Here is a 21641-nt window from a genome sequence, read left to right as displayed (position 1 = left end):
AATCAAATTCCAAAACTCACCTGATAAATAATCACGATCATCAACTCAGGTGCAAAATTAAATGAATCTTTGGTCATCACAGCAGAAAACGAGTCGAGTATTCAAAACTCATAACAAAGGAACCGAGTGATTTAACTGTCAGAAGTAAGTAAAGGGACCAGAGAACGAAAGTTACCAGCGGCGGGTAAATTGAAATTGGCGCCACCGTACAAAGACCCGAGTGTCGCTAGTGTCTCAGTGAAGGAGGCTTGACGACGCCACGCAGGGCAAATGCAATCCAGAGTTAATTCCGCCATAGCGGTGTGTACTTTATTATCCGGGTGTTTGTAGCAAAACGTCTGACGCGACGCCTTACCGACGCTCGGCGTCATTTTCTATTAATGCGCTAACGGGTAAGACAAAGTTTTGTTAAAAATAATTATTCATCGTGTTCAAATATTTTCAATTTTAAAACAAAATCCATTTATATCTCACCACATTTTCATTACATTACTCAGGATTACCGAAGAAAAATTCAAAATGGAAAATAGATCAGCGGCTACACTGCGGTCTCGACGAGTTTGCCGATTCTGCTTGTGCGAGAATGAGCCATTGCACTTCATCTATGAAAGAGATCCATCCAGGCCCTTTCAGGTCCCGCTATCACTGCAAATAATGTCTTGTGTCTCTATTGAGGTACAGTATGGGTTTTATTTTACTTTAAATAATTATTTTAATCCATTTATTTATTTATCGGTGTCTGATTATTTATTTTACTATCGTATCATATTTTCAATACTCAATGGTCAATTACACATTTACTGTGTGCTGTGTGTGATTTGGTAATTGATGTATAGTGTAGAATGTAGGGGCAATCGGCGATGTAGAACCAGCCTGCTAAGGCCAGTCAATAGTTTTGTGTTGGTAAAATCGTTTTCTGAATTATTTTATGAGCTTCATATTTTTTATCGATTTTAATGCGTGATACTTGGAAATTTTTAATAATTAAATTTATTTTTTTTAATGACCCTGAAGTTAAACCAATTTTTTCATTTTTTTTTTAAATTAAAAATATGCACATGTAGAAAATGAAAAAAAACTAGAGGTGCAATTTTTTAAATATTTTTTTTTTACAATTTATCGTTTTAAAAAAAATCAAAAAATTATTTCACGTCCGCTGACTTTGATATCATTTTTTTTATCAGTTAATTTTTATTAAAAAATTTTTCACTTTAAATTTTATTTTACTCCAAAATTTTATTTGAATTTTAGAAATTTTTTTTTCGAAAATTTTAATTTTATTTTAAAAATTTTTTCATAGAAAATTTTTATTCGATTTACTTTTTAAAATTTTTTAAAAATATCGTAAAATAAATAATTATTATTTATATGATCCTGAAGTTAACAGACAGTTAGTAATTTTCGGATTTTTTTCCAAATCAATTCCAAAAAAACAAAAATTAAAAATATGCACATGTAGAAAATTTGAAGAACTAGAGGTGCAATTTTTTTTTTATAATTTATCATTTTAAAAAAAATCCAAAAATTATTATACGTCGGCTGACTTTGATATCATTTTTTTTATCAGTTAATTTTTATTAAAAAATTTTTCACTAAATTTTATTTTACTCCAAAATTTTATTTGAATTTTAGAAATTTTTTTTTTCGAAAATTTTAATTTTATTTTAAAAATTTTTTTGTAGAAAATTTTTATTTTATTTACTTTTTAAAATTTTTTAAAAATATCGTAAAATAAATAATTATTATTTATATGATCCTGAAGTTAACAGACAATTAGTAATTTTCGGATTTTTTTTCCAAGTCAATTCCAAAAAAACAAACACGTAGAAAATTTTACAAACTACAGGTGCAATTTTTTCAAAAATTTTTTTTCTATAATTTATTGCTTGAAAAAAAAAATCCAAAAATTATTGGACGTTGGCTAACTTCAGTATCATATTATTTATTCATTTATAAAATAAAAAAAAATATATATACAATGATACAAAAAAATTGTAGGTATATGCAGCTGATGGAATGCCTCAAATGATTTGCAAAATGTGCCGTTGGAATTTAGACCGCTCATACAAATTTAAACTCCAATGCAAAAAAGCCGACGATGCATTGCGGGCATACCCAGCAACAGGAGTGTTGCCTCGTCCCTTCCCGCCAATAACCAACGACTCTATGGACAGCGCCGGTAACAAGCGGTCAGCCGACCAGCGAAGCCAATCCGAACAATCACTGAAGAAGCCGCGAGTAGATAACGGGGATCGCGAGCGCAGAGAACGCGAGCGTCAAGAATCAGCCAAGTCAGATCGCGAAGAAATGTACAAAGAAGAGCATCGTGACAGCGAAGCCGACGAGGAGAGCATGGATGACAAGTCCGGTAAATTGGAACCTGGTGAAATACGCGTCCACGCATGCGATCAATGTGACCGAACATTCCCTCTACGTCAATCTCTGGTTCTTCACATCCAACGCGCTCATCGTGATCGCACTCACAAGTGTACAGAGTGCGACCGCATGTTCTTCTCCAAGTACGATTTGCAAAAGCACATGAGTACTCACGCCGAGGAGAAGCCGTACTCCTGCACAATTTGCCAGAAGACTTTCACGCGTGCGAATCTCTTAGCCCGCCATGAGAAAATTCATCACGAGGACATGCGTCACAGCTGCCAGCACTGCGACCGCGAGTTTTTCTCCCGCGAAGATCTTGAGAAGCACGAGGACACTTCACATAAATCTATAAAACCTTTTTCATGCAACATCTGCAGCAAACGCTTCACTTACAAGCAGAGTCTCGAGCGCCACGAGATGCAGCACTCAGAGGACAAGAGTTTCACTTGCGAGTACTGCAAAGAAGCATTCAGAACCAGCACTAAACTGGCACGTCATTTACAAACTCATGCTGGACATCGTCCGTATTTATGTAAATTGTGTCCTCGCGACTTCTTGCTCTCCCATCACCTGTCTCGTCACATGCGCACCCACTCTGTGGAGAAGCGGCACATCTGCGAGGAGTGTGGCAAGGCCTTCAAACGCAAGGAGAGTCTCGAAGTCCACCAGCTCACTCACAGCAAACGCACCGGTCTGGGGTTGACTTGTGACGTCTGTCAAGAGACTTGTCGCAACCGCGCAGACTACGTGACTCACATCAAGCAGCACATTGAGGCTGGAGAAAAAATGGGACCGGATGGTCTCTCACCGGAGATTAAAGAGAAAGTGGAGACCGAGTCTGATGAAGAAGATGAAGAGGAACAATTCTCAGACGGCGATGACGATTATGAGCCTCCGGCTTCGCTGCTCAAGAAGTATCCAAAGTCTGTTCAAAAACACTCTGAGGAAAGCGAGGAAGAACCTGAGCAGCGCGTCGTCAAGGAAGAACCCAAGGAGCAGGTGGTCTTTGTCCGTGCTAAGGATGGACAGATTGTCAAGAAGACAATAAAAACAATGATGCCGTCTCAGCGCAAAGAAACAGCTGAGACGAGAGTCGTGACCAAGGCAAGTCCCAGTCAGTCCACCACCAAAGTCCAGCATTCCAAGCAGTCTGATGGATCACCCAAGGGAGCTGGGGCTCGTGCCGATGACACTGAAGCCGAGGTACAGAAGATTGTGGCTTCAGTCTTCCAAGAACATAAAATGTCATTAAAACAATCAAACATTCCACAGGAATCACCAGCCAAGAGTCAGGTCACGCGCTCCCAGGTCATCAAGGAAGAGAAGGTCGAAGTAGGCACTCCCAAGACTGTCCAGGTAACTAAGCGTATTATTGTTCGGAAACCAGCAGCCAATGAGACAACAACCACTACCACCACCACCACCACAACTCCAGCTCCTGCTCCAGCCAAAGAAGCAGCAGCGGACACCAAGTCCACAACGCCCGCTGTCAAAAGCACCAAGAGAGTTATCGTACGTAAAATAATTCGCAAAGGTAACACTGAACATGTTGAGTGGAGATATCAAGACGGTACTGAAATAGACGCTGCTGACCTCGCGAAATTGACCACCGGTCAAATCGTCAAACGGGTCATCAAGACTATTAGCAAACCCAAGGTCCCGCAAGCTGTCAAAGTGTCCGCTGAACAACGCGCTGCTGCCACTACCGAGGCGCCAAAATTTGAATTGAAGACATCGCAGTCTAGCACGACCGTTGCACCAGTGACTATAACTCCCGTGGCTCCGGTTGTAGATAAGAATGATAAGATTTCAGAGAAAGTTGAGCAGCTGGAGAAAACGGTCGCTCAGCAGCGTCTGCAGATTGAGGAACTGCGTTTGAGAAAAGACACATACGAGCCCATGGACGACATGCTTCCAGAGCGACATGACTCTGAAGACGAACAAGAATTGCCATTGAAACGCGTGTTTGTTAAAACAAACCAGAGTATTTACGACGAGGAAAAAACTTACAGTGACTTGTTGGATGATAAGAGCGTGACGATAAAGAAGATAGAGAAGATAAAAGAAAAAACTGAAAAGAAAGTTCTCATAAAAACTGAAGAACCTTCAGAAGTTGAGCAGATGAGTATCGAAATCAACAGCATGATGGCCGAAGCCGAAGCCAAGAAAGCAGCCGAAGCTGCCGAGGCCGTCGAAGAAGCTGAGCCCGAGAAACCGGCTGATGAACAAATGGAAGTCGAGCAGTCAGAGGAACCTGAGAAAGAGGCGACGGAGCTCAATGAAGACGCGGCTGAAAAAAATGACGTTTCTAAAGTCGAGGCTGAAAGGGAGGAAGAAAAACAAACTGATGAAGAAGCTGTAGTTGCAGCACTTGAGCAACAAGACGACCCAGAGTCATCAGATATTTTTGACGCTCCTTCTTCGCCGCTGAGCCAGAAGACAAATTCAAATCTCGATGAGTCGGTGGTTGCTCTGAGTCAGGCCAACGATACTATTAATTTAAATGACACTAATGACAGCCAGGACAGCTTGGAAGACAAACTTTCGCGAATGGATGGTTAGTTTTTTTTTAATATTTTAATATTATATGACAATTTAAAAATATGTGGAATAATTGAATAATTAATTAATGATAATAATAATTATTTATTATTATTATTAATTCTTATAATAATTTAGGATCAACCGGTTCAATTTTATTCTACTGATATATTGAATATATATAAATATATATTAATTAAAGATGTCAAGTAACAGAGCAAGCATTTTTTTTTTTAAATGGGAGTTTAAATCCATAAAAATCTTCCTTTAAATTTTAAATTTTATTTTGATTTTTCTATGAGATTTTTATTTTTTTTTCTTAAATGCTTATGAATATTCGCGGGAGTTTAAATTTATTTGAAAATAATTAAGAAAAATAAATGATTGGAGGTGCGTTGTAATGATGAATGGAAAAAAAAATTAATTACTGCACGTACTATGATTACTGGAAATTTAAATGAACATATTTCTTTTTTTAACAAATTAAACTTTTAAAAAGTAATATATATAAATATATATATTACGAGTAATGAGTAAATGGGAGAATAAATTGTAAATATATCACAGATTGTTCCTAGAGGCGGTAAAAAAATTGATTTTATGTATATATAAAAATCGATAGTAATTTTCTTGGAGGAGGCAATGAATTGTTTGATCTTCATGTAGATCTTGATATGTTTAAGGAACAATATTGATATAGAATTTGGTTATATAATAATAGTACAAGCAGTAAAGATAAAGTTGAATATAAAATTATAATTATAATTATAAAAAAAAATTTTAATTATGTAAACCAGCATTTCAGATAAAATAATCAAATTATCTAAATAAAATGTGTGGTGTGTAAATTTTAAATATTTTTTTTTAATCCTTTCAAATTAATTAGGGTAGAAGTAACATTTTTGGCCTCTTTAGGACCAGTTTTGGACACTAAAAATTTGAATAAAATATTTTGTAAAATACGCAATACCGTAATTAATTTTTTTAATTTCTTCAGATACTTTTATCCCACTATTAAAATAGAAATTTTATTTTACACTTTTTCATTAATTTAAATAAAGTATTAAATGTCCAAAAATGGAGCAGTGGCCAAATGGTACCTCTACCCTATTTCCAAATTGTGGTTTTATACCAGTTTGAATTTTTCATCACTTCTATAATAGAGTATAGATTTTTTTTCAAAAATTTATCAGTAGAATTGATTAAAAATTAAAAAATAAACAAAACTGTACCTCAGTCACTTCCCATTTTCTTTTCCTCAATTAAAATTTATGACCAAAATTCTTAAATAATATAATTAAAATTTTAAGTAAAAATATTTATGTTTAATTTTTAATGTGAAGATTAAAAAATTATAGCAAAGTAATTTTGGAAAAAGTCAAATGTTATAGTCTGATAAATTCCGTGCTCGGCTATTAAAAACTTATTGGTAAAGTGACAAAGTAATAAAGAAAAATATGAATATTGTTTATCAATGTAGAAATAAAAAAAAAATGTATGAATATTCTAGGTATATATTTATTATATAAAATAAATTTAAGCCGAGGAAGGAATTTTTGGAACATAATAAGACTCGGTTTTTTATTTTTAAGGAGAGTAGGACAGAGAGACATAAAAGACAAAATTTCACATCACAAAATATTCAAATTTTAATGTTTGTTTTCATTGACGAAATTTGGAAAAGATGAAGGAATAGATTTGGTGGTATAAATTTTTTTTAGTAATTTTGTTGACCACATTTTGGCTGTTCGTGTCCGATTTGGGTCCGTAAAATTGACAGCATAAATTCCGTAGTTACAAGTGTAACCTCTACTAAATTCAAAGAGATCGATTAGCGACCAAACATAATATCCTTTGATATTGATACCCTCTTTTATCAGCTTGAGAAGTTCTTTCAGGTGATAATAGTGATATTCCGCTCGGTCGATGTCGTTTAATCCGGCCAAATTATGGTAGTCCATGTAACCATTTTCCCCAATTACTATTTTTGGAATATCATACTTACGCGTGATACGATGTACGGTTAGTGACAGACCCCATGGTTGGCACTAATGGACAAATTTCAAATTTTACAGTCAATATACGCAATGAAATAGAAGCGATTTCAGTCGAAATCCATTAACTCGGACAGTTAATCAACGGAGGAGCGGAAATTCCGACTTAACGAATGCCCCTTCTCCCTAAAAAAGTGAACTTATACGCATGCGCTCTTACATCACATGTATGATGATACATAAATATATACAGACGTATACAAATGTATAGAATCGGATGGGAGGCAGCGTAGCCCGTAATGGGGTCAAGGTTGAGGGGAAGTTCCGAGTTAATGGACTTCGACTGTAGTTACAAAAATTGGTATCGTACATAATTGATTGTGCATTCGTTCTCGTATTCTAAAACTGATGTCTCTGGTACAGTAAAATAATGACGAGCGCCTACATCCGCATCGAAAGATACTGTTTTTTTTATATCTAAATTTTTTAACTTTGTTATGGTTACGATTGTGTAATAATTAATGACCAAAAAGTCCGCTGAATTTTTTATCAACTCAATTTCTTCTCTCGTGAACTCGGGCAGGCGCGACCGAGGGAAACCTTGAATCGCACTGTGATTTGCAATCGCGTCTTTCATTGCTTGTGGGTAATCTCCTTCTTTTGAAAAAATCGGATGCAAAAACCAGTCGTTGCGGAATTGTAGATAAAAATTATTTGCTTCGACGTCTTCTGGGTCATTTGGATTTCGCGGAATTGTTGAAAAAGGCGCTACGATGATTGATATTTCTCCTGAAAATAATTTAATATTTGATTAGAATTTCTGGTGTTTGAACTATAAGTTGGTGATTCCTAATAATTTTATCCAGACCTTTTTGAGTTGCGCGGAAATTTTCTTTGTACAACTGATACGTTTTAGCATGAGCCAGCAATGCGTGATGGCCACAAAGATAATCGTTAATTCCAGCCTTTGTTTTATAAATCGGGTTTTTTCGCGCCCAAGCTCCGTTATAAGTATAGTAGCAAATGAACATTGGTTCGTTATATGTCCCCCATAATTTGACCTGAACATTACAAAAATTATCTTGAATTCTGTTTCCAACCTCTCCAAATGAATTTGTTTTTTTCGAATTAAAGGCATTCTCAGACAGTGTCTCCCACTTTTTAAAAATATGCAATGACTTTCAACTATCATAACCGTATTAAAACTTTATTAATCAATTAAAAAAAAAATTAAAATTTTAACTGAAAAAAGGACAACGTAGTCGTAATTTCGTTGCGATATAGAATTTAGAAAAAATTACTTACAATTGATATCAATTGGGAGTTAAACGAAATTTGTTGAATAAATTTTAGCCGCCAAAATTTAAAAATTCGAATTATAAAATTGACAGGACGATTTTGCGGAAATTTATTTAACGAATTTTGTTTAACTCCTAATTGATATCAAGTGTAAATAATTTTTTTTTAAATCTATATATCGTCGAAATTACGACTACACACAAAAAAAAAAATTCTCGACTAAAGGTAAATATTCTTGATTCAAGAAAACTTTTTTGGAGACCTAAATTTTCTCAAATAAAGTAGAAATCTTCTCCAACCAAGACGAATTCTTTTGGCTCAAGAAAATCTTGACTTGGTTCCCGAAAACGTTTGTCTTCAAAAATATTTTCTTGACTCAAGATATCTGTTTTTTCTGTGTACATTGTCCTTTTTTCAATTAATGCTTTAATTTTTTTTTAATTAATTGATAAAAATTTGATACCCTCATAACAGTTGAAAGTCATTTAAAATTTTTAAAAAGTGGGGGGCTGTCTGAGAATGGCCTTAAATAAAAATAAATAACAAAAACCTTCGCCCCAAATGCATTGAATACAACTCGCGCGTAATTGACAAACCAGTCGACAATTGACGGATTCGCCCATCCACCCAAATCTTCTAAATTAAGTGGCAAATCCCAGTGGTAAATTGTAACGAAAGGCGTAATATTTTTCTTCAACATCTCGTCAAACAGATCATTGTAATATCTGATACCGTCTTCGTTGACGTAATTGTCAAAACCCGTTGGCAAAATTCGCGACCAGGACAAAGAAACTCGGTACGAATTTGCCTGAAAATGAATAAAATCATAAAATACTGAAAATAAATCAGCTAATTCAGAACTCACTCCAAGTTGTTTGACCAAATCGACGTCAGTTTTGTACAAATAATAAGAATTTGCAGCCACGTCACCGTTGGTTCCGTCCGTTACTACGGACGGCTTTTCGTGAGACCATTGGTCCCAAATAGATTTTCCTCTGTCTATTTAAATTTTTGATCCACCGAAAAATTAGTAAATTTCATTCTTTTCTAAGCCTCTAAAACTTATGACAATAATAATAATGACTCACTTGAAACATTCCAAGCACCCTCGATTTGATAAGCCGACGTAGCCGCTCCAAATAGGAAATCATCTGGAAATTTATCACCCACGACACTTTCGGGTTTAGATGTAACCAATTTTTCGGCGGCAGAAAATACCGGACCGCAAATAATTGGTAGTATTGATATTAGAACCACAAGATTCATAGTTTTTTAAAGAATAAAAAAACGAAGCAGCGGCGATTTTAACTATAGATTAAAAAATGAACAAACAAGTCATTAAATACTCTGATTTTTAATACAAATATTATCTTATCGTACTTGTACATATTAACGACAGAAAAATCGTGTTCTATTTAATATCCAACTTAAATTCTATAAGCGTGTTTTAAAATTCAAAACTTTTCCTATCCGTTGCACAGCTAGAAATAAAATTTTAAAAATAATCAAATTCGCAAGACAACAGAACGAAAAATATTGGGCATCGATAATAATATTTTATTAATTTAAAATAATGTACACATTATTTATCAATAATAATTTTGAATTAATATTCATGTGTTGCAGTCATTGCCATGATCATTAAATATTATTATTTTCATTTACGAAAGACAAAAAACATGAAGGAATAGTTTTAGTTGTATAAATTTCTTTCAATAATTTTGGTGACCAGTCTTTGGGTGTTCGTGTTCGTTTTGGGTCCGTAAAATTCACTGCATAAATTCCGTAGTTGACAGTGTAGCCTCTCTCCCATTCAAAGACATCGAATAACGACCAAGCAAAATATCCTTTGATATTAATACCCTCTTTTATCAACTTGAGAAGTTCTTTCAGATGATAATAGTGATATTCTGCTCGGTCAATGTCTTTTGATCCTTTTACATTACGTTCGTCCCCGTAACCATTTTCGGCAATGACTATCTTTGGAATGTCATATTTACGCGTTATGCGTCGTATGAGTTTGGACAGACCCCACGGGTGACACTAATGGACAAAGTTCAAATTTTACCGTCAATATACGCAATTAAATAAAAGCGATTAGTAATAAAAATTGTTAACATACATATTTAACTGAGCATGCGTTTTTGTGTCCTGTGAGTGCTGAATCTGGTGCATTGAAATGATGATGAGCGCCAGCATCCGCATCAAAAGATATTGTTTTTTTTACATCTAAATTTTTAAACTTTGTTACGGATAGAACGACATAATAATTAAGAGCCAAAAAATCCGCTGAATTTTTTATCAGATCAATTTCGTCTTTTTTGAACTCTGGGAGCCTTGATCGAGAAAAACCTTGAATCGAACTATACTTTGCGATCTTCTTTTTCATTACTTTCGAGTAATCTCCTTCTTTTGAGAAAATGGGATGCAACATCCAGTCATTGCGAAATTTTGAATAAAATTCATTCGCTTTAACTTCTTCTGGGTCGTTTGGGTTTTCCGGAACTGTCTCAAAAACCGTTAAGACGATGGATACTTCACCTGAAAGTTATACATTTACGTGTAAAATTATTGAATAATTGATTAGATTCAATGATAATTTTATACACGCAGACCTTTTTGAGTTTCACGGAAATTTTCATTATACAACTGATACGTTTTAGCGTGAGCCAGTAAAGTGTGATGGACACAAAGATAATCTCCAACTCCAGATTGATTTTTTCTCGGTGCCCAGACCCCGTTATAGGCATGGTAACAATTGAACATTGGTTCATTGAATGTCGCCCAAAATTTGACCTTCGTCCCAAATGCATTGAATACAACTCTAGCATAATCAACGAACCAGTCAACGATTAACGGATTCGTCCAACCGCCCAAATCTTCTAAAGTAGCTGGCAAATCCCAGTGGTAAATCGTAATGAAAGGAGTTATGTTTTTCTTCAACATTTCGTCAATCAGATCATTGTAAAATCTAATACCGTCTTCGTTAACGTAATTGTCAAAACCCGTTGGCAGAATTCGCGGCCAGGACAACGAAATCCTGTAGGAATTTGCCTGGAAATTAATAAAATCATAAAATAATACTGATAATAAATCAACTCATAGCTAATTTGAAACTCACTCCAAGTTGTTTGACCAAATCGACGTCAGTTTTGTACGAATTGTAAGAATTTGCAGCTGTATCAGCATTCGTTTTATCCTTCACTGTGTATGGCTTTTCGTGAGTCAGTTTATCCCAAATAGATTCCCCTTTGTCTGTTTAAATTTTCAACCCATCCCATAATTAGTAAAGTTTGTTTCCGAAGCCTCTAAAACTTATAATAATAATAATGATAACTCACTTGAAACATTCCAAGCACCCTCGCTTTGATAAGCTGACGTAGCTGCTCCGAATAGGAAATCATCCGGAAATCTATCAACCTGGACACATTTGGACTCATCTGTAATCCATGTTTTGGACGAAGATATCGAACAGTGATCATTACCGTGAATAATTGGTAGTATTAATATCAAAATAATTAGATTCATAATAGTAATCTACTTTTTTTTGTAAACGGAGCAGCCACGACTTTAAATGTTTAAAAAAGTAAACAAACAAGTCATTATATACCTCAATATCTAGTTCAAATTTTATCTTATCTCAGTTCTACATCGGCTTCTTGAAAATATTTTTTGTTTTATTAGTCATGATGTCATTGCTGTTAGATAATTCACGTTGAATAGATTAGAATAGATAGCTGTTAGACAATTCACGGCCATAGATTAAATTTTGTTGAAATTATAATGATTTCTTTCGACTTCTATGAATCAATCAATCGTGATCTAGTTGAAATTTTCGATTATCGGTTGAGAAAACAATATTGATATGCTCATACAGAAATAGTACAAAAGTAAGGATATATATGCACTATATATATTATCAAAATTAAATAAAATTTGAAATAAATCACCCGGAATTTGGAGGTGAAATAGTAAAATTTCAATGTTTTTTTAAAGTATTTCAATTTATTTATTTTAAATAAATGTACACATTTATCAATAATAATTTTGAATTAATATTCAAATGAGACAGTCATTACAATGATCATTAAATATTTTTATTTTCATTGACGAAAGACAAGAAAGACGAAGGAATAGTTTTAGTTGTATAAATATCTTTCAATAATTTTGGTGACCATTTTCTGGGAGTTCTTGCACGTTCTGGGTCAGTGTAATTAACTGAGTAAAGTCCGAGTTTAAAGGTGTGACCTTTGTCCCATTCAAAAACATCAAATAGAGTCCAAGCATAGTATCCCTGAATATTTATTCCCTCTTTTATTAACTTGAGAATTTCTTTGAGATGGTAATAAAAATATTTAGCTCGATCCATGTCTTCTAATTGACCTTCATCCGCATAACCATTTTCGGCGATCATTATCATCGGGATGCTGTATTTTTGCGTTAGCCGTTTTATGATTTTGGAGAGACCCCACGGCTGGCACTGGAAAAAATCAAAATCAAATTGAACTTCAAATATGCAGAAGCCGCAATCCATAAGTCAGTTAACTTTTTTTTTGAACATACGTTTTTGACATCGCATTCATTATTTTCGGTTTCAAAGCTCGCATTGTTTGGCGCCCCCGGAGTATGTCGAGTTCCTACATCCGCGTCGTAAGATATCGTTTCTTTTATATCAAAATTTTTAAATTTTCTCACGGTGACAACGCTATAATAATTAATACTCAAAAAGTCTGCCGAGTTTTTGATAAGCTCGATTTCGTGTCTTTTAAACGCGGGAAGTCTTGACCGAAATAAACCTTGAATGGAACTATAATTCGCAATTCTATCTTTCATAATTTTTGAATAATCTCCGTCTTTGGAATAAATTGGATGCAGAAACCATTCGTTCCGAAATTCAAACATATAATCAGCTGCATCAACTTCTTCTTGATCATTTGGATTTTCTGGGACAGTCCAAAAAAGCGCCAAATTAAGTGATATTTTACCTGAAAGTATTTTTTTACTTTATGTCAATGAATATATTTTTTATCAAGTATAGAATTCACCGCAATAATTAGGGTTTCAAATTTTGGCATCTTTATTTCTCCAAACCTTTTTGAGTTTTCCGGAAATGGTCGCTGTATAATCGGTATGTTTTGGCATGGGCCAGTAGCGCATTATGTCCACAAAGATAATCGGCAATTCCAGACCAATTTTTTCTCGGTGCGAGGATTCCTTGGTAACCATACATACAATAAAACATCGGCTCGTTGAATGTCGTCCAATATTTGACCTTCGAGTAAAAAAATATATATCAGATTGAATTTTTATCTTCGTAATCAACTAAAAAAAACCTTCGCTCCGAATGCATTGAATACAACTCGCGCGTAATCGACAAACCAGTCGACAATTGACGGATTTGTCCATCCGCCCAAATCTTCTAAATCAAGTGGCAAATCCCAGTGGAATATCGTAACGAAAGGTGTAATATTTTTCTTCAACATCTCGTCAATCAGATCATTGTAATATCTAATACCATCTTCGTTGACGTAATTGTCAAAACCCGTTGGCAGAATTCGCGGCCAGGACAAAGAAATTCTGTAGGAATTTGCCTGAAAATTAATAAAATCATAAAATAATCCAAAAATATCGAAAATAAATCAACTCGTAGCTAATTCGGGACTCACTCCAAGTTGTTTGACCAAATCGACATCAGTTTTGTACAAATAATAAGAATTTGCAGCCACGTCAGCATTCGTTCCATCCGCAACAGTGGATGGTTGTTCGTGAGTCATTTTATCCCAAATAGACTCTCCCTTATCTATTCCCAAAGTTAGTAAAGTTTATTTTCTGAGCTTCTAAAACTTATAGTAATAATAACAATAACTCACTTGAAACATTCCAAGCACCCTCGCTTTGATACGCTGACGTGCCGACTCCAAATATAAAATCATCTGGAAATTTATCAACCTTGACATTTTCTGACCTATTCGTAACCAATTTTCTGGCAAGGAAAGATATCGAACTGTGATCGTCGCCTCGAATAGTTGAAAAAATTAATGTCAGAATTATAAAATTCATGGTAGTGTTCTCCTTTTTTTGAAAACTTACGCAATGACGGTGCCAAGTGTACTAAAAAGTTGACAAACAAAATCATTAAATTGTCATTTTGAGTATACGTTATCTCATCTTATTACTACATAAAAAGAATTAAAAAATCGTAAAACAAAAATAATACACTATCAATTCTTTGAGATCACTACTCTAATTAATTTATCTTTTTATATTTATAATTGTATACTTTACACAATTGAAGCCAAGCTATAGAAAAAATTATAAATTATTTTATTAAGTTTAGTTAATAAATTAAAAAAACATATTTTTCAATAGTAATTTTTTTATTAATGTATAGGGTCGAGTTACAAATAATAAAAATTAGCAACTGTACCATTCGTTCTATCGGCAACAGTCTATGGCTTTTTGTGAGTCAATTTACCCCAATTAGATTCTCCCTTGTCTATTTAACTTTTTGATCTTCTCTATTTTGAGACCACGTGTGCACTCCGAATGGAAAACCACCAGGAAATCTATCAATTTCTACGCCGAAAAAAAAGGATTTCTTGGCGCGAGAAATTTTTTATCGAATGTAGAAATCAGTGGAATTAAATTCCAAATAACAAAAAATTTTTTTAAATTTAATTAATTTAACGAAATCGACTTTCTAGTCTGGCCGTCGTTACTTTCAATAAATTTCAATTCATTCAATATTCATATAAATATTTTTATTTTTTTTTCATACATAACATTAATATATATTTTTAATGTAAAGTCATTAGTATATAAATATATTATAATAATAATAATGGAAGCACTTTATATATAATTTTAGTAATAAGACGCCATAAAAGTTCCAAATTAAAAAAAAATAAAAAAATATCTAAAATTTTTCACTGGCAATAAAACGCCGGCAGTATAAATTCTTATGATGTATAAATATATATATAAATATATAATGAAAATATATGAGAAGCTAAACTAGTAAACATCCTCGAAAAAAAATAAAATGAAAAATCACATAAAGATGAAGAGAATACGAAAACTCAATAGTTGGATCTCTTGAACTGATGATTGATGATCTGATTGATGGCTTCATAAATAATCCGAGTAATCTCAAGCATTTGTACCCTTCCTGGTAGTGAGTCTGTGGAGCTGCAAAATAACATTTTCCTTATTTTCCATCATAGACTAATTTTTTTAATTCATCTTCAAAGTCCGCCCCGTCCGCTGTCAATGTACTCGAATCGCTGTGGGGCAACGAGTAATTACAGTAACAAATCTCGACTTAAGGTAAGTAGAATAGCTCACAGATTACAAGCAAACTATATAAATAAAAGTAAAGTTACCTCTTTCTCATCAGTAGCGACCGAGGAGTAATTCTTCGGGAGTTCCGGCTCCTTCGCGGGACCTATTGCGTGGGTGTAGATCAGGCCACCAGCAATTCCTCCTAAAATGGGTCCGACCCAGTACAGCCAGTGGTTGTCGAAACTTCCCATGACCACCGAGCTGCCTAGTGACCGGGCAGGATTCATTCCAGCTCCGGTTCTCGGGACTCCGACAATATGTCCGACAGTAACCGCCAGTCCAATTATGAGCGGCGCAATTCCTTTGCTTTCTGGTTTCGCTCCATCGCAAGCTCCGCATACGACAACCACGAGAATCAGCGCCAGGAAAAATTCAACACCCAGACCTTGAACTGGAGTTACTCCGGGAGCTAAAGACACTAGTCCAAGATATGGTTCCATTGTTTCTGGAGACAGTGCGCGTATTATTGCTGAGCCAGCTATTGCTCCAATACTCTGAGCTATTACATATAAAATTCCACGTACTACTGGTATCTAAAAAAAATAACAGCATTAATTCCATAGTCATCAGCCTGGATAAAATGGACACTTTTCGAAAGTGATTCCCAGGCCGCTTTTATTCAAATTAAAATACCTTTCCAATAGCGAGAAGACCAAAAGTAACTGCCGGATTAATATGACCCCCAGACACATGTCCGATGCCCTGAACGGCGCCAGCAACCACTAGCCCAAATGCCAGCGCAATGGCCACAACATTTTGCGTAACAACAGCTCCGCATCCAAAGAAATTAAGCAACAAAGTTCCCAAAAATTCAGCCAGCAAAGCTCTCCATAGTCCAGCTTTCTTGTCAGTGAGTTCTTGGGCCCCGAGGGCTGCCTTGAGACTCGCCATTTCTACAACATGATAATAATATGTAATGTAATGATAAACGATTGAATCACTGGAGCATGTCAACAGCGTCCCCACGAAATAAAACCAAATCACTGGGAGTGTCTATTTATTATATTTGGGTGTGATAGGTGTGGTGAGATAATATTTTGCTTTAGTACTCCCCCGCCAGGATGTGTTTAATTTAAACTAATGTACGTTTACATTAACAGCGAGCTTGTGATTATAGTCTGCGGATGTTAATGATGATACAGCTGCGAATGATGACAATTGTCAACGTTAAAAAAAATAGACGAAGACGAGCCATACACGATTAGCGACCGTTGATTTACGTTACTAATTTAGATCGAGGGCAGCAGTACCGTTGTTTCTACACTAACGACTCAAGCAAACTCAACTCGAGGTGTTTTAAGTTTAAGACAACGAGAATGTCTTTAATACCTCCAACACGCAACACATTACGCTGCAAGACGGTTACTACCACGCATACTGATTGTCATTTTATCCTCAACAAGGCCATTAACGCATCTTTATACTGGCTGTGTAAATTATTTTATAATTTATAACCCGAAAATTATACCGCCCACTATAAATATTTAATTACCCGGTCGATTTATTTTATTTTGTAAATTTAGCTTCTGGTTAACCGGCTGTTTAATTTATTTGTTCGGAAATTAATCGAGCAATTTAAAATGAGTTATATTTTTTTAAATTAATTTTGAGGTCAATTCGGAGGCCATTTAAATAATAAACTAGACCTAATAGTATTGATGTCTAAAATATGACGAATTAAATTTAAATTCATGCTGTAAACAACTTGAGCGATTATATTATTGTGGTCTTTTGAAATAAAATTCGAGTCGTAGAAAAACATCAAGAGTCTAAGCTGACATTTTAAATTTAGACGAAACATAAAACGTTAACGCTCTTTATTATTATTATTATTATTATTATTATTATTTATTTTTTAAGAAAATTTCAATATATATATAGATATATATTTTTTAATCGATCTCTTTCAAAAATTTTTAATTAGCAAATTGTTTACCTCCACTTCAAAAAATCCTCCATTTATGCGAAAAAAAAATTTTTTTTCATCTAAAAATAGATGCTCATAAATTCCCATTGAGAGAACAATTTATTTGAGCGAAATAAATAGATTTATTTGACTGAACAAAATAATTTATTTCATTAAAATATATATTTGTTTATAGTTAACAAATCTTGGTTGAAAAAAAATTCCAGATAAAGATTTTTTAACTATAAACAAATCACTATTTCATCCAAATGAACCATATCTTTGTCTCAAATTGGGTCCATTCAAATATGGGATTTGCCTGAAACAAATTTTATTTGGCTCAAATAAATTGTTCTCTCAGTTCTATGAGAAGTTCTGTAGTTAAGGGGTAACGGTAACCGATTTTCAATTCAATTTAATTCACGGAAAAACACTGGAAACCTAAAATAGTCTTTAGCGTTTTTTAAATCCTTAACAAAGAGCTAGAAGTTTCGTATTTTCAAAAATTCTAATTCGTCTCCGAGAAAAATTGTTTTAAAATTCTCATTTACTCTACGAGTGCAACAAAGACAATCCCGTTTATTTTTCTGAGTGTGAGAAAGAGGTCCGGTAACGTATCCCCTTAAGTATATGAGCTTATATATACAGCTATAAGAATCTCGGATTTTTTAGACAGGGGGTTACTCAAATATTTTTTCTTACTATCCCTGGTGGAAATTTACCAGACTTTCTCTGAAAAACTCTGGAAAAGTCTTTAGAACTTTAGGAGTTTTTCAGAGAAAATTTCGAAAAATTTCCACCAGGGTATTACTGACTGAAAATTGCACAGAATCGTCTACTAAAAAATCTTAAGTCAGACAATTTGCTAATTAGAACGTCGAAATTTAAACAGTAACAAATTATAAAAATAATTGTTAATTTTTTAAATATTCATAACTATATTGTAGTATAATCTGAGAATGTGACCAATGGACTCACGGAATGTCACCAATAAAAATATTTGAAAGAGATCGGAAGTTTACCAGTTGATACAAAAACAATTATTATTATTATTATTATTATATATTTTTATTATTATGAGTTTTTTATGGTAAAATATTTTCGATATCAATATATTTTAATTAAAAATATGTTTTCGACTGATTGTGGCAATCTAATCTTGTGGTATTTAAATAGCTGTAGGTTGAAATAATAAATTATTATAATGATGTCATAATTGTTTAGGTTTAACTACAGATAAATACAAATAATAATTATTTTTTTAACATAAGAAATTTATTTCCGTAAATTAACATGACGCAGAGCTTTTTTGAAAAATTGAAAGCTAAAAAAAAAATATTTAAAAATTTAAAAATTTAATAACCGTGATGTGGATATAAAATTGCGGTAAAATTTAAACTGTGGGAAATAAAGTATCATCAGAAGTTGAATGACACGAAAGTAGTCGATGTCAATTATTACATAGCAATTTATCTTGTGTACCTAGTAAAGTACTCTTATTATTATTACAGTACAGTATAACATAGAGTACAAACAAGTAAATCGTTAGCCGTTTATGGTTACTCGATCTCTCTTGATGGTTTCTTTTAAATTTCCTCACGCGGACGACGCGGACCGACCATATCATCATCTACTAATGGAATTTAAACTCCTTTTACACCACAGTACCGGAGTCCTATTTATATTTTTTTAAACTTGGGCCTAATTAAATTATCCAAACTACTTTTTATTATTTCGATCTCAATTAATTATAAAATTATTTAAAATAAATAAATATATATATTTTTACTTACAGTCTGATTGAAGCTGAGTCAAAAATTATTATCGATAAATCACTTGTCAATTATAAAAGTATATAAAAGTATACAATTACTCAGTTAACGATACCGGTTTACTTGCGCGAATGTATCAGCACCTGGAGCATTTAACCACCAGCCTCACGTAGAGCTTCCTAAGCGACAACTGGACTGTTGTAAAGAGACAACCAATCTCATATAGTATCTAAGCAGAAGTATGTTGGCTAAGACTGCGATGCTTGTTGATGCCGTGCTGGATCCAAACCACGACGACGCGACCACCAAGAGAAGGGATCATTGCTGCTGCTTTAAATCACTCTCCCACACTCTGCCAGGCTTTTAGTACATCAGCATTCAGGTATCATTCAACAATAGTTATAATATTTATATTTATATTTATATGAGTTTACTAAGAAATTGAATAAAAAAAAGTATTAAATTTAAGCAAACAAATGATTCTTAAATTAAAGCACTTGATAAGACCTTATCTATAACGCACCTTTTAAACCCACAGTATTTAGCTTTTAAATAAACATTATATATATTTAAATATTGACAATCCAAGTTTGCATGCTGATGTCAATAAAAATAAATAACATCGTACGCTAGATACTAGATTTCGAGATATTATCGATTTAACATTCATTGGAAATATATTTTATGTAATTGTAGAAAAAAAATAAGTTTTGAATTTTTTTAAAAAAGATAAATAATTAAAAAAAATATTTGAAAAAAAGCACCTGTAGTTTTTTTAATTTTGTATATGTACATTTTTTTAGTTTTTTTTTTTTTTGTAATTTATTTGTAGAGAAAGACCAAAAATTTTTAATTGTCTACCAACCGGGATCATTAAATATTATGATCCTGAAGTTAGCAGACAATTGAAAATTTTTGAATTTTATTTTCAACAATTTAATTGAAAAGAAAAGAAAACTAAAAAATGCACATGTAGAAAATTTAAAAAACTATAGGTGCAATTTTTTCAAATATTTTTTAACTTCCCGCTAAGAAAATTGTAAATTTTCAAAAATTCGGGAAGTTATTGGTTTCGGTCCGATTTACGAAAATCGAATTTCCATCAGATGTCGACGTTTCGAGGTCTTAGGAAGCTATCCTGACTAATTTCACGATGATGTCCGAGTGTATGTATGTGTGTACGTACGTACGTACGTACGTACGTACGTATGTATGTATGTAAATATTCATAACTCTTGAACGGATGAACCGATTTTGATCGTTGAGGTGTCATTCGACGCAGCTTGTTAATGTCTTGAGGCCGTAAAAATTTGAACTTAATCGGTAGAGTGCGTTCAGAGATATTTCAAAAATAAAATTTTTTCGAAAATGTTTTATTTGGATAACTTTTAATTTGCTTGATGGATTGATTCCAAAATCTAATCAGCTCTAAAACTCTATAAGCTGCGTCGAATGCCACCTCAACCATCAAAATCGGTTTATTCGTTCAAGAGAAACCGTTGACGAAAGAATTCAAAAAAAATTTTTTCCTTGGTTTTTTTGAAATTTCTCAAAAACGGCTAAATAAATCAATTTCAAAATTTGATCAGCTTCAGAACTTGATAAAACGCGTCGATTGCCACCTCAACCATCAAAATCGGTTAATTCGTTCGCGAGATATCGTGGGAGAAGGAAATGCTAAAAAATGGTTTTTTACAAAACAATGGCGTACAAAAGTATTTGCGAGCTCGAAGAGCTCGAAAATGTATTCACAATAATGTTTTCGAGCTCAACGAGCTCGAAAACAGCGGGAAGTTTTGGGGCTGGCCCGCAGGGTCAACTGACAGACCGATTTTTTTTTCATGTTTTATCGTCTAAAAAAAAGTCCAAAAATTATTAGACGTCTGCTAACTTCAGTGTCATTAAATATTTTATTTATTTATTAAAATTTTATTGTAGGATTTAAATTTTTATTTAAACACAGCTGCGATTAAAAATACATTTTTGTAATTTAAAAATAAATTAATACGATGATATCAACTAATACCCAAATTTCGTAATTATTTTTACATGCAATAGTTTTTTATTTTTTTTTTGAACAAAAAAAAACTCGACTTTTTATCCTTTAGTTGGAGGCCAGTATGATATTTAAATTACAAAATATAGATCGGTATCAATTTGAATATTTGGCGGTAAAATAAAAATTAAATATTTCCGGAGTTTAGTCTAAAAAATTCATTAATTAAATAAACGTCAAAAAAATACGATCATGTTCCGATAATTTTTAAAAATTGTCAGTAGAAATCTGTACATTGTAATTAAAATAATTGTAATTATCATGAATAATTTTTTTTATTTCCGCAGAAACAATAAAAACCCGTAGTATGAATGGAAAGGCAGAGAGAAGTGACTGAGTCATTGCTCATTATA

General features: G+C 33.4%; 5 protein-coding genes across 6 annotated transcripts; 1 reads left to right on the top strand and 4 right to left on the bottom strand.

Moving 5' to 3' along the window:
* The first annotated feature begins 258 nt into the window (after positions 1-258).
* LOC130668093 (uncharacterized) lies at positions 259-5775 on the top strand. Its single transcript, XM_057470165.1, has 3 exons — positions 259-392; positions 498-675; positions 1999-5775. Exons 2-3 carry the CDS (start codon positions 520-522, stop codon positions 4939-4941), a joined length of 3099 nt encoding a protein of 1032 aa, XP_057326148.1. The 5' UTR covers positions 259-392; positions 498-519; the 3' UTR covers positions 4942-5775.
* A 563-nt stretch (positions 5776-6338) lies between these two features.
* LOC130668094 (myrosinase 1-like) lies at positions 6339-9516 on the bottom strand. The gene is made up of 6 exons (XM_057470166.1): positions 9302-9516; positions 9079-9212; positions 8764-9021; positions 7783-7975; positions 7285-7703; positions 6339-6968 (listed from the first exon to the last, which is right to left on the bottom strand). Exons 1-6 carry the CDS (start codon positions 9477-9479, stop codon positions 6570-6572), a joined length of 1581 nt encoding a protein of 526 aa, XP_057326149.1. The 5' UTR covers positions 9480-9516; the 3' UTR covers positions 6339-6569.
* A 240-nt stretch (positions 9517-9756) lies between these two features.
* Positions 9757-12129, bottom strand: LOC130669165 (myrosinase 1-like). The gene is made up of 5 exons (XM_057471925.1): positions 11555-12129; positions 11335-11468; positions 10829-11267; positions 10336-10754; positions 9757-10256 (listed from the first exon to the last, which is right to left on the bottom strand). The coding sequence occupies exons 1-5, from the start codon at positions 11739-11741 to the stop codon at positions 9855-9857; spliced, it is 1581 nt and encodes a 526-aa protein (XP_057327908.1). The 5' UTR covers positions 11742-12129; the 3' UTR covers positions 9757-9854.
* Positions 12130-12234: 105 nt separating this feature from the next.
* On the bottom strand, positions 12235-14906 carry LOC130669166 (myrosinase 1-like). The gene is made up of 6 exons (XM_057471926.1): positions 14084-14906; positions 13880-14013; positions 13547-13804; positions 13305-13485; positions 12777-13198; positions 12235-12693 (listed from the first exon to the last, which is right to left on the bottom strand). Exons 1-6 carry the CDS (start codon positions 14271-14273, stop codon positions 12301-12303), a joined length of 1578 nt encoding a protein of 525 aa, XP_057327909.1. The 5' UTR covers positions 14274-14906; the 3' UTR covers positions 12235-12300.
* A 170-nt stretch (positions 14907-15076) lies between these two features.
* On the bottom strand, positions 15077-19516 carry LOC130669168 (aquaporin AQPAn.G). Of its 2 annotated transcripts, none has more exons than XM_057471931.1 (4): positions 19254-19516; positions 16188-16447; positions 15596-16087; positions 15077-15401 (listed from the first exon to the last, which is right to left on the bottom strand). In XM_057471931.1, the coding sequence occupies exons 2-4, from the start codon at positions 16443-16445 to the stop codon at positions 15363-15365; spliced, it is 789 nt and encodes a 262-aa protein (XP_057327914.1). In that variant the 5' UTR covers positions 16446-16447; positions 19254-19516; the 3' UTR covers positions 15077-15362. The 2 variants fall into 2 exon arrangements, with proteins under 2 accessions (XP_057327914.1, XP_057327913.1); XM_057471930.1 differs by having other exon boundaries at positions 15077-15496; positions 19254-19515.
* Positions 19517-21641: the final 2125 nt, after the last annotated feature.

This window comes from Microplitis mediator, chromosome 5 (genome assembly GCF_029852145.1).
Source record: "Microplitis mediator isolate UGA2020A chromosome 5, iyMicMedi2.1, whole genome shotgun sequence".
NCBI lineage: Eukaryota > Metazoa > Arthropoda > Insecta > Hymenoptera > Braconidae > Microplitis > Microplitis mediator.
Note: the sequence above shows the minus strand (reverse complement) of the source record. Positions and strands in the feature narration are given on the sequence as shown.

What these genes read in the sequence shown, in the direction of transcription:
- LOC130668093 (XM_057470165.1), top strand. Translation starts at nt 520, where the DNA reads ATGGAAAATAGATCAGCGGCTACACTGCGGTCTCGACGAGTTTGCCGA. An exon ending in TGTCTTGTGTCTCTATTGAG is followed by an intron (nt 676 to 1,998) that starts GTACAGTATGGG and finishes AAAAAATTGTAG; the next exon opens with GTATATGCAGCTGATGGAAT.
- LOC130668094 (XM_057470166.1), bottom strand. Translation starts at nt 9,479, where the DNA reads ATGAATCTTGTGGTTCTAATATCAATACTACCAATTATTTGCGGTCCG. An exon ending in GGGTGCTTGGAATGTTTCAA is followed by an intron (nt 9,213 to 9,301) that starts GTGAGTCATTAT and finishes AAATTTAAATAG; the next exon opens with ACAGAGGAAAATCTATTTGG. An exon ending in ACGAATGCACAATCAATTAT is followed by an intron (nt 6,969 to 7,284) that starts GTACGATACCAA and finishes TTTGTCCATTAG; the next exon opens with TGCCAACCATGGGGTCTGTC.
- LOC130669165 (XM_057471925.1), bottom strand. Translation starts at nt 11,741, where the DNA reads ATGAATCTAATTATTTTGATATTAATACTACCAATTATTCACGGTAAT. An exon ending in GGGTGCTTGGAATGTTTCAA is followed by an intron (nt 11,469 to 11,554) that starts GTGAGTTATCAT and finishes AAATTTAAACAG; the next exon opens with ACAAAGGGGAATCTATTTGG. An exon ending in ACGCATGCTCAGTTAAATAT is followed by an intron (nt 10,257 to 10,335) that starts GTATGTTAACAA and finishes TTTGTCCATTAG; the next exon opens with TGTCACCCGTGGGGTCTGTC.
- LOC130669166 (XM_057471926.1), bottom strand. Translation starts at nt 14,273, where the DNA reads ATGAATTTTATAATTCTGACATTAATTTTTTCAACTATTCGAGGCGAC. An exon ending in ATTTGGTCAAACAACTTGGA is followed by an intron (nt 13,805 to 13,879) that starts GTGAGTCCCGAA and finishes ATTAATTTTCAG; the next exon opens with GCAAATTCCTACAGAATTTC. An exon ending in TTTCCGGAAAACTCAAAAAG is followed by an intron (nt 13,199 to 13,304) that starts GTTTGGAGAAAT and finishes AAATACTTTCAG; the next exon opens with GTAAAATATCACTTAATTTG.
- LOC130669168 (XM_057471931.1), bottom strand. Translation starts at nt 16,445, where the DNA reads ATGGCGAGTCTCAAGGCAGCCCTCGGGGCCCAAGAACTCACTGACAAG. An exon ending in GTCTTCTCGCTATTGGAAAG is followed by an intron (nt 16,088 to 16,187) that starts GTATTTTAATTT and finishes TATTTTTTTTAG; the next exon opens with ATACCAGTAGTACGTGGAAT. An exon ending in TCGCTACTGATGAGAAAGAG is followed by an intron (nt 15,402 to 15,595) that starts GTAACTTTACTT and finishes GTTATTTTGCAG; the next exon opens with CTCCACAGACTCACTACCAG.